The sequence below is a fragment of the Polypterus senegalus genome, chromosome 16 (assembly GCF_016835505.1).
Source record: "Polypterus senegalus isolate Bchr_013 chromosome 16, ASM1683550v1, whole genome shotgun sequence".
In the NCBI taxonomy this organism is placed as follows: Eukaryota; Metazoa; Chordata; class Cladistia; order Polypteriformes; family Polypteridae; genus Polypterus; species Polypterus senegalus.
Window position 1 is genome coordinate 3646638 of NC_053169.1, and position 11474 is coordinate 3658111.

Consider the following 11474-nt stretch of genomic DNA (forward strand, 5'->3'; position numbering starts at 1 on the left):
TCAGTGGACACCCCGGAGATGCCATCCAGGAAGACAAATCATGTGACAGCCTAGCTTGGTGTGGTGGTCCACACTCATGACACTCAAAACTGCCTTAACAAGACAATTACCTACCTTTGACATCAGAGGGCACTGCATCACGGTCTAACCTGCCACTTGGGCACAGCATGTCGGGTGGTGGTCTTTCAGGACTAGTGCCACCTGCGGTGCTCGTTGTCCCCTCCAGTATATCAGAGAAGGCGTCCGTCTCAGACATGTGGCACCTTGCACTAGCTGGCTTCTCACACACTGGGAGGCTCGGACCACCTGGGGCCGACACGGACGGCGTCTCCGCTTTCCTTCGAGGGGCACCTTTCTGTCCGAGGTCTCCAGGAGCGGTCTGGGGGGCTGTCTGGTCACCCGCCCCACTCGCTTGACTCCTCTTTCGTTTAGTGGCCACAGTCGTCTCCCCGGAATTCCTCGTCGATCTTTTCCGCTTCTCTCGTAAGGGCAGCCTCTCCAAAGGAGGAAAAGCAAAACATTCGGAGTCCGCGCCCGCGAGCGAAATCCGCTTGACTCGGCAGTCTTTGCCGTTCAGAGGAGAAAAGTAATCTTCAAAGGGCTCGTCGTCCTTGGTGGGCAAGGCGCTCACCGGCTTTTTAGGCGTCTCCATCAGCAGAGGCAGTGCCCCCCTGGGCACACAGATGTCCACCTCGAGCTCTGCCGAAAACATATTTCGCCCCCCGTTTGCCCGCTGCTTGCACACCAAAGTGGGCTTCTCAGCATCGATGCCACCTTCATCCAAGGTGTGCAGAGACAGGGGCATCACGCGGTCTTTGACTGGCTGCTCATCGAGTCCCTGAAGGCCACCATTTTGTGTCACTCCCGCACCTGGAAGGGGTGGACTACTGGCAGCGCCCACCTCCCTCTGCGACCTTCTCGCTGACCTCTTGGGCTTGCCAGCCTTCCTCCCACTGGCCAGGGGTGAAGTTCTGGAGGCCCCAGTGTGACTCGAGGAAGTGGAGGGTGGGGTGGTCAGCTGTGGAGATGAGGGGTCGATGGCACCACTCCTGGCATTTGAGGTCAGCTGCTTGATGGATTTCTTTGAAAAGGAGAAAAGTTCATGGAAGGACGAGTCCAGGTCACCTAATGCCACTGAAAGAGAGAAGGAAAGGCACGTCACATTAGTGTCCCCGTCACAGGCTAAGAGGGGCCTGGCCGTCCAGCCACTTAACAGTCGCCCCCACATCTGCCCCTCTGGCACGAAAAGCAGAAAGGGTCCAAAACTCACGTGAGGGTTCATCGTCTGGCAGGACCTCGGGACGTCCAGGCAGCTGCTTAGGTGACAAAGACGACCAGGGGGTGTCGACCATCTGAGACGCTGTAAAGGAGGGGGCCCACACATGAGCCTGTGAATATCAAAGGGGCGAGCCCCCCGGCGGCCAACCCCACAAATATCATGCATAGGACGTTGGCGCGATGGGCATAAAGAAACCTCCATTTCAGAGGCAGCCCCCCCTTACCTGTCGGCGAGAGGTTCTCCCTTTTCTCCTTCATATCCCTGAGCCGCTGCTCCATGTAGTCGCCCGTCTGCAGGACTAGGGGTCTCGGGCTGTAGGCGACTGAGCCGTCCGCATCAAAGCAGAGGACGGAGTCGACTGGCAAGGGAATACGAGAGAAAGAAGAAGCACAAAATGAGACCACCCGGCCTGTGAGGCAGACAGGGTGCCCATGGCGACACTCACCTGTGGACGCCTTCTCGCTCACCAACTTCTTCATCATCTGCTCCAGCTTCCTCTTGAGCCGCCAGTCGTTTTCTGGCGTTCTTTCTTCCAGAGTCTTCGGCTGCATACAGCGATGCTGAATAAGAAGGGGAGAAGACGCCACACGAAGGGGCTTTGAATACCTGCAGTCAACGCCACCCACCTGCCAGGGGGTGGCGCCACAAGCTCAAACTGGGGTCAGCCAGCCACTTGGCGCCACCACAGTTAACATGAAGCTGTCTAGGCCCTGGCACCCCACCGATAAGCATGGCACGGGGACACCGCGTGCCAGTTACCTGGCAGCAGGCCAGCCAGACCAACAGAGAACCCAGGAGGGAAACGGAGCCTTCAGACACAGCCCTTCACGGGAGAGCACCACCTGTTGGCGTCATCTTCTTGGCCCTCCTCAAGATGGCAGTAGTGGAGCTCAAGCTTGGGGTCTCTGAATTGAGCTAAAGGAGGACCCCGACAGGTGCCCGAGATGTGACAACATGAGTCTACTTGATCAAGGGAGGGCACATCTGGGGTCACGGTGTCACCCTCCGATACGCCATTAGTGGGTCTCAAAGTTACAGTAACTGCAGCTCCCCGCATTGCCAACTGGGGGTCTTCTTGTGGGGGCGCCCACACCGCAGCAGCAGACTCCTTTAGCCTCAGCCGCAACAGGCTGTTGACGTCCCCCCAGCCACACGCTCACCTCACTCACACAAAGGGGGCCTTTCTGGCCCAGCCAATGGGGCCCGCCTTCTCCCCCAGCGCCACCAGCACCTCTGCATGGCGGTCGTCACCTCTCTGTATACTTACTGTTCTCTTCTTTGGCGCGGTGATCAGTCGCTCGTTTTCATTCACAGCAGGGTACAAGGCCTCGTCAACATGCCGTCCGCTTTCTTGACAACTGAAAGAAGTGCCCACCATTAATGTGCCAACATGAAGAGCACCCGACACCAGCTCAAAAGCAGGAGTCCATGGCACCTCCCAGTCCCCCTTTGGTGACAACCCGTGGGAAAGCACAAGGACTTCATCAAATCAATGTCAGGGGACAAATGGACTACCGACTGAACGCCAGGCTGGCACGTTTAGAAAAGCTGGCAAATGCCATTAGTGGTATGACGGTCAAGGGCAGACAAAGCCAAGGCCGCCCAAGGAGGGATTACACCTGGCACCTCCCTGCCCATGCTAGAGGGCAGATAGGCGCCGTCTGTTGGCTCTTTAAGAGACTGCCGGGTCATCCTAACCCTTCTGGCTATTAGGTGAGGGCGCGTGGAGCCCTGGTGGGGAGCGCACACCCTTGGCAGACCACCCTGCACATGCTGGTGGGCAGGGAGGGTTTCTCATTTTTCATTCCACTCCCTTTGCTGTTCCTCTCACTCGATTTTTAAAATCGCCGCTCGGGCCAACGCAGCAGCGCCCCCTTCAGGTCAGCAATGGCTCATTTCTGCTGGGTGCACTGAAACCTAAAGTCACGTGGCAAGCCATCGTCACTCGCACTCGGCCACACTGAGAATAAAACTTGATGCGGGCAGCCTGGCAGTGCCAAACCGTGACAGCAGCTCATGTGCAGCTTGCCCCCCTAGTGCTACGTACAGATAAGGACGAGTCCCGATTAGCATCCAGAAGGCGGGCACGGGGACCACGACGTTCAACAAGATGAGGGCACAGCCGCCATGGACTTTACTGTCAAATAAGCCCTTTAAAAGCAAGCCCTCCATGCCCACATGAGCCAGTGCCCAGGCCTGCTCGATGCCCACTTTACCTTTCCACCCAGAGGACGGAGACGAGCTTCATGCCACTCTTCTTGGCTTTCTTCCATGTGCTGTCATGGCCGTCTTTGAACACCACATGGGTCACTTGCTTGTTGAAAGTCTTGGACACCTAAAATGAACCAAAACAAATCTGTCACCACGGGCACACAATGGGCACACACAGGGTCCGTGACACCCCCCAACATTTAGGTGTTGTGGTGGCACTGATGTGCGATTACAACACAAACCCTGCAGGACTCCCGACTTACCAGAGTGTACACCTGGAGGACAGACAGCACATGGCACAGGGCGAAGCCACAGGGTCACTGCCAAGCAGAGGTTGAGTCAATCAAGGAGCTGGACGGGGTTGGTACCATTTACAGCTGTGCCAGTAAGGTGGCAGGGGAGGATTGATCAAACACACGTTAAGGTGGCAGCTCACAGAGACTTAAGGCACAAAATGACAAAGTGTAGGGACACAAATTCAAGGAGGACTCCTCAGGGCGTCCCACTAATGCCATGAAGGTGCTGCCACCAATGAGACCCCAGGGCAGTGCTGCCAAGGAAGGACATTATTACCAAAGCGTCACTGAGTGTTCAGGTCACTTTAAAACACGCCCAGAAATGTGGGCACAAATACAGAAATATGTTCAGGGTTCGGGTTAAGCGGGTGGCGAGAGGCCCGCAGTGACAGCAGGGGTCCACCTGTGGCGGTTACAGACCCGCAGTCCCAAATCAGTCGCATTCTAAGACTCGTGACGCGTCTGTCCGTCCGTCCGTCTATCGGGCGGGAGGGCTTAGTAAAACACCTAATCGTGGGGCTGTGACCGCGGGTGGGTTCAGACCATCGAGGCTGCTGCAGGACCCCATACCACAGGGCCATAGTGCCACCGAGTAACGACTGAAGAGATCATCAAAAGACTAAACGGCGCATTACGGCCTTGAAGCAATCGGAGCCCCTGAACGACACTTCCTTGCTCGGCGGTCCCTTCCTGCTCACCGTATTCTCTACGGCCGTTCGCCTCACTAGACGGGTACTTGGTTAACGGCGCCCCCTTGTGGGCTCAACTCTGCTTTAATCCGCTTCTGTTCTTCTTGTGCGATGCCGACTGCTGATTGGCTGACTCAATCGAGTGACTCAAACTGACGACTTTGTGATTGGCCATCAGAAGCTTCTTGAATTTTTTTGACCCGCCAGAGCCGAGGATCTCACTTTATCGGTTCTGTAAAACGACAGACAAAAGCGGGCAAACGCGACCCGGCAGTGGGCTCCCCACACCACATCCATGGTCCACACTTCCAATTGGCTGGCAAATGGGGAGGCGGGGCCTGAGAAATCAGAGACCCAGAAAGTTCAAAGATGAACATTAGTGGGATGAAGGTGGGCGGGCGAAGCCCCCCCGTATTACACGAGCACAGACCCTCTGGTGTGCCCAGCGACGCCTCACCACACGGATGCCATCTCCTCTGGACGGGACCAGAAAGCAGAGTGCCATAAGGGGGTCTGATTGATGAAACGCTGGCATGGAGAGGCGTTCGGGTTAGACACAGTGCAGTGGTCCGAGTTCAGTCCTGGAGGGCTTCGTTTTGTGCCACTCGTACCCGAGCTCATCGTTTAATCAGCCGTCATTTGTATTTGTTGGCTTATTACACTCCAGCGCTGGATTTACTTTGGACAAGAAATACAAAAGCTGAGTTGTCACCTTGTGTTTCTCCTGTGTGGTGTGACAAGTATGACTGACATGAGGGCAAGTGGCACGGACTGCTAAAGGGCAGCGCCACCCGCTCAAGTGGGTCTTACAGCACAAACAGCAACAACGTAGGGCGGGCAAAACACAAAAGCAGAAGTCGCGTCTCACAGTCTCTACTCCACTCAGTCAAAGAGATGCCCACGCCAACAGACCCCCCAACTCGAGGGCGTCCACGTCACAGAAGAGCTGGGCTGGCAGGAAGACCTGCAGCTGTTGGGGGTCTGCCAATGAACAGGAGGCCCCCTATGCCTGTGAATGAGGCCAACATGGCCGGTGCTCTGCTTCATTGGCATCGTTTTATTAAGATTTCATCTCAGTGCCAGGTGAGCCCACCCACTCGCTTTGCAGGCAAGACTGACAGGGCGCCCCCTTTCCACGTAAACATGTGGGGGTCTCATATTGCAGTCCACAGAGCTTGAGGCCCTCAGTAGGAGTGGGTCGAGGACCCCTGGCGCAGATGGTGGGCACATCACAGCCATGCATCTCGTTTGTTATTGAAACTTCCGACAGGCTTCAGCGCTCTGGCGTCGCGCTCTCTGCACTTCAGATGCATGCCACTGCCAGGTGCGTCTGCCCCTCCTCCTGTCATCACGTCCACCTGGGTGCCCGCATGAAACAACTGGCTGAAAGTGGGCACAGTCTGCGTCGCCCCGCCAAGGCTTGAAATGTCAAGAACGTCCATTGAGGTGAATGTTCAGGCTCACCTGGCTGGCGCCGACTGTTTCCTGTCACTAACGAGGATTTGGGGGTCTTCTCAGTCGCCACAGGGGCTCCAGCCACACAAGAGGGACCTTCAAGTAAAACAAGTGGCGAGGCGGCGCATTGGGTGGGGGGCCGTCACGGGGACCCCCCTTATTGCCTCGATGCACTGTACAGCGAGGGGCTCCATCTTCACCATCTGCCACCGCTCCAGACTGCTAGCAGATTTGTAAGATGGCGCCAGTACTTGAGGTCGACCAATCGGCACAATGCAGCCCCCCAGGACGCGCCCACCCATGGCAGTTCCTGCCCTCAGTGCCTCACCATGCCAAGTCCTTTATCTGGGCAAGCAGGGAGGTCACACGCGCCAGTGACAGGGTGACATATGCCTACAATGAGGTCGAGTGCCAGCTCTATAAGTAAACCTTCAGCCTAAAACGGTTTTTCCCCCCAAAGCAGCAGCTGCACAGGAAGTGAAGGGGGCAGCGGATGTTTTGTTTCTTCGCTGTGTTTGTGCTTGGCGTCTGTGACTTCAAAGGCTGTTTGTCACTCTTGTGTTGTGACATGGGTGGCACTTTGTGCTGTGCTTCTGTGTGCCATGCGGTAAACAAACACACAAGGACTCGGTGACACTTCTGCCACAATGGCGTCACGTTGAGGGTTCAAATCAACTCACCTGCATAGAAAAGCGAGCCCTAAATGTCGTGCCCACACACGGAAGAAAGCAAAAGCAGATCAACTGAGCTGGAGCGTCAGGCGGTGGCACCCCATGCCACTCTGAGCTGAGAGAGTTGAACGACTTCCTGTTGAAGGAAAGCCAACAAACGACCTCTTCACGTGTCCTGGCTCTGCCCTGTCACTCAGTGTGAAACCAAAGGGATGCCAAACAGCAGAGGTGGCATCTTCAGTGCCACCAATTACCTAACAGGGCAGCATCCCCCCAAAAGCACCAACTGTGAACGAGGGCGCAGACCGCCTGCCCAATCATCAATCAGAATGACATCACACAATGTTGTGGAGCATGGGCAGGACCCCGGTGGGTTTGGGGACCCCAAAGGCTGGCTGCTGTAATGCTGGCGTCGTCTTTGTCTCCTGCTCATCGTTAAAAATTCATAATGCGGGCGTTCAGACTCACTCGACACCAGCCGGGTTCAGCCATCTGCCAGGCCAGGCCCACCACGGCCTCATGTCACATGAAGTGGCCGTGTCTCTAATATGTCACTTGTGTGGATCTGTGCAGGGCATCGACGTGGCTTTGTGGAAGACAAATGACACACGGGGTGACAGTTCAGACTGATGCGAGACACTCACCCTGGCACCCAGACTGGCGAGCTGCTCGGCAAACACCTTGGAGTAGTTCTCGTTCTTCTTGCTGGACCAGACATCCACAAACGCAACGACACCTGAAAAGGCAAAACGAAAACAAGCGTCACGAAGGCTCTGCTGTGCCACTGTCAAGTGGTTGCTAGCGTCTGCTTCTCCACTTGTATGGAGGTTTGCAGGATGCCAAGTGGCATAAAGAGGAGGAACTGGCAGCAGCACCACCATCTGAATGCCTCAAAGAAGAACATGGAAGAGTGGGAGCTACGGGTCAAAGCAGGAGGCCCAAACCCAGCGTGTGCTCCCTTCAGATGGAGGCGTATTTAACACACACACACACACACACACAAAGCGGGCACTCGGCGCTCCATCGCCAGTCACACCACAGACTTGCTCCTCGCCTCCCGGTGGCACCTACACTTAGCCCAACGCGCCAATCAGGCGGAGCGCACAGCACTCTGGGTAATGCTCTTATGACACGGACCCTTGTGAAAGGTGGTGGTCTTCTTCCAGTGTACGTTTAGGTTTGGCATAAACAGATCTGCACGTTTTGTGTTTTATATTCAAATCCATTTTAAATCGTGCATTGATTTTCAATCTACTGGTAAAGCCCCCCGAACTTGTGTTATTGTGGGCTACTGCAGCGCCAGGCCCGGTGACCTCCACATCTCTTCCGCCGTCTGTTCTGTCCCTCCACTTGATCGCTTTGCCTTTTTCTGCCCTGAAGCTCCTCGCACCACGATGAACCTTCACAGGACTGAGGGCACAGTGCCATATGCACTCGTGCCAAGGCCGGATGACCAGTTCACTTTGTCATCCGATTCCACTACGGCTTCAGCTTGCTCTAAAAGTGGACTCGCTGCCTCTCATTAACATGCCATTGTGTTCTGGCTGAAGGCTCCACCTCACTCATGAATATTGATGAGTTACCTTAGAGGACACAGCGCGCCGTGGTTTGTTTTTAAACAGCGTGCTATTTTATCCACTAGATGGCAGCAGAGCACCGTCCCGAGAGTTCCATGAAATCCCGAGTCTCGCCTGCGTGTGACGCCAAGCAGGCTAAGGCAAGGAGATGGCGACATGACCTGGAAGAGCACCCACACGGTCGTGTACACCGACGACACACAAATGCTCAGAGAGTTTGAAACCAAACAGAGACAAGGGAAAAAAAAAAAAGAAAAAAAGAGTGGCACACACCGACATGGCGTGAAGAAGAAGAAAAAGAAGAAGACCGACGTACCTGCGAGGGCGGAGCTGCTGCGGCGGCCGCTCATCGTTCTGCTCCTCTGCGATCGGCTCCTGTCACCCTGCCAGTCACCAAACACAAATTAGTGTCACTTAGACTCACACAGCCTAGAAACGCAATTGGTTCGGCCGCCCCCAATTTAAGTGGGACAGGTTTTTTTTTTTTTTTCCTTTGGTCAGAGGCATCACCAGCGGCAAGGACCACCATTCTAGCCGCACTCAACCCCACTTTCAAACCGATGACTTAAAGGAATAAAGAACGGAGTTTAAAAAGAAAAGACGAACCCGAGCAGCTTCACAAGTCGGCCGGTGCGACCCCCTGGCTTAAGATGCAGATGTCCGTCCGCTGACCCTTTCATTTTAATTTTATCTTCGCACTTCGTCACCTCAAAAGGGACTTTGTGCTTTTCCTGACAACTTGCCTCGCTGCGTTTGAACGGCTGCCGCTCGGGTGGGCTGTAGCAGATTCGGTGCTGGGTGACCACCTCGTCTTTTTCGACAGTAAAATAAGCGTCTGGGCGGATTTTCACGAACCGCAGAAATGTCAGGATTCTTACTGAAAAATGAGGAAAACTGGAGGATGAGGCAGCCAGCACGGGGGCTCCAGGTTTGTTTTACGGTGTCAGGGTGTCGCGCCAGTCTTCCATATGCGCAGTCCTACGGGTTTCTGTTAAAATAACAGAACATTCAGTGCCAATTTAAGGGCAAACTTAAAAAGTAGCAGAGCTGCCAGCGCCATTCGAAACGGCCGAAACGAATTCAGGTGAACAAATAGGGGGGCGCACGGGTCCCGATTGGCCGTCTCCTCTTTCCGGACTCTATCATGGCCTCCCGGCTGGGAAAGGACCCAGTAACCAAAGTGGCCTGGATGCATGCCCCTCCATTATAAAGACACCCCCGTCCGGGTCGCCAGCCAACCTGTGTTGTCAGAGACATACATGAGCGAGAAATAAATGCACAGTTTCGAGCAGATGTCCTCTGATTAAGCAAATCTGATCACGTGAGCGGATGCGTGGATGGCGGAGATGCCGGTCTGCCGTGCCGTGATTTTTGCAAAGCCAGAACAACTCGTGAGGAGTTTCAGTCATCTCGATGGATGGAATGCACGATCCAAAGAGCTGCGAGGTCAAGCTGGCCAACATGCGGCCTGTCCGTTCACTTCCACGAACTGCCCACTCGCGAGTGCTTTAAATAATCAGGCCACGTTCTGAAAAGTTAACGATTCGGATGTACGAGTAGCGCGTCGTGTTGCCCACGCTCAGCGGGACTGGAGAGTTACCTTAAACGCCATTCATTCAGCATTTAAAAGCCTTCAGACACCGACGCCCGCCAATCTCCGCAGGCTGCCCTGGCCACTCACCACTGACACGAGCTCCGCCGCTCAAGTCCCACCTGCCGCACACGCGGTCTTCAGACTCTTTGTAGACACGTCACGACACGAGCCCCTCGAGGGGCTTCGGTCCTTTTAACAAGGCTTCACGCTAACTAACCTTCTGTAGATTCGATCAAACAAACCGAACTGGAGCAGCCTTTAAATGAGGCACTTACGGGGACCTCTCAGTTCTCGCAGCATGTCACCGTGCGTGAGGCGAATAAAACGTAACAGCAACCCAATCGAATCCGGCCGCCAGCCTTTTCTGTCTGCCTGTCGAAGCCCAGCGCTACTCCAACTTCAAAAATGGCGCCTCTGCGCCGCAGGAGACCGGACTGGAACAACCTTATTGGCCGGCTAGTCATGGGGCGTAGTCTACAGGAAGAAGCCTGCCGCTGACGTCAACTACATGCGACGGAAGAAAGCGCATTCTTGCAGCACTTGGCGCGCGGGCACAGAGAGGAAGAGTCGGCGCTTTGGTCGTCGTGGTCGGTTTCGCGGCTCTTCTAAAACTAACTTTAAAAAAGACTTCGAAGGCAAAGGAGCTCAGGTTTCTGCGTAGACGACGAGTCTACGATGTGTAACAAGTAAGACGTTTACGTTCTCGTAGTCCCAAGCAGGCGCTGTTGCCATTCCTAGTGAATGGCCGTTTAAATGTGCCGCCATATGCACAGCGCGCTGCTCCCGCAGAGGGGGGCACTTGAAATGCTAGCGGGGTGGGCGTGATAACGGACCAAGAATCCAATTAGTAACAGAAGAGCCGAGCGCAGGACCGGCGCGTTGAACTCTACGAGTGTGAAATGGTGGTCAGCAGCAGCATAGGAGCGCCTCGGTCACAGGCCGCCTTGTCGTGCTGCTGGTCGCCTCAACCCCAATATATGAATACGTAAATTAAAGCACAGAGATCTCAACTCGCGCTCCATTCAAACACGACACGTATTGCCGCACAGCCGCTCTTCTCTTTACGCTGGACATTATTGATTCTCGCACAAACGAGTAGCTTTGAAACACAAAATTGACATTAAAAGCAATAAGACGTATGGCGGACCTCAGCTGTATGGCTGACAGCGACTGGAGGGACTTGATGAAGACGGTGGCACTGACCACTTAAGTGGACCCCAGAAACGAACACAGCTGTACAAAGTGGCGCAGTCGCCGTGTCACTCCTGTCCCCTTCCTTTGAGGTAAGCAGCAGCACCCCAGGACACGAGGGTCCCAAAGGGACACTGGCGTTTAGAACTTCAGACGCGTCTCTTCTTTATCCCACTCTTAGACAGTTGCCGTTTGCCGAGCTCCTTTGCTTGGCGTTGGCCGTGACCAAGAAGCCACAAGCCGAGGGTCCTCGAGCTCAGTCCTGTGGACCACCCAAACTGCACCGGCGTGTGACACGTGAATTATTTCCTGAGTTTTAAGATTTTGCTCCTCTTTATGTGCTGCGCCTTTTCTCGTTCATTGGCTTCCAAGCGACTGTTCTGCTGACATAGCCCACCTGTGTCTGCCTGGCTCACTGGCACTGTTGGGTACGATGAAGGGAGCAGACACCATAGAGAGAGGTGGGCATTTGTGAATGTCACAGAAGAGATGCCGTGCTGCCCTCCAGAGC

General features: G+C 54.9%; 1 protein-coding gene across 3 annotated transcripts in view; it reads right to left on the minus strand.

Moving 5' to 3' along the window:
- mcph1 (microcephalin 1) overlaps positions 1-10206 on the minus strand; it is a 28845-nt gene extending 18639 nt beyond the window's left edge. Inside the window, exons 1-9 of one of the 3 annotated variants that reach the window (XM_039738270.1) lie at positions 10048-10206; positions 8495-8561; positions 7246-7337; positions 3496-3614; positions 2547-2637; positions 1725-1839; positions 1503-1637; positions 1271-1360; positions 115-1134 (exon numbers count right to left, since the gene is read on the minus strand). In XM_039738270.1, the coding sequence (XP_039594204.1) occupies positions 115-1134; positions 1271-1360; positions 1503-1637; positions 1725-1839; positions 2547-2637; positions 3496-3614; positions 7246-7337; positions 8495-8528 (1696 nt within the window). In that variant the 5' untranslated portion in view covers positions 8529-8561; positions 10048-10206. Of the gene's footprint in view, positions 1-114; positions 1135-1270; positions 1361-1502; positions 1638-1724; positions 1840-2546; positions 2638-3495; positions 3615-7245; positions 7338-8494; positions 8562-9859; positions 10002-10047 lie in introns of those variants that run through there. The other 2 variants (XM_039738271.1, XM_039738272.1) reach the window with 2 other exon arrangements.
- Positions 10207-11474: the final 1268 nt, after the last annotated feature.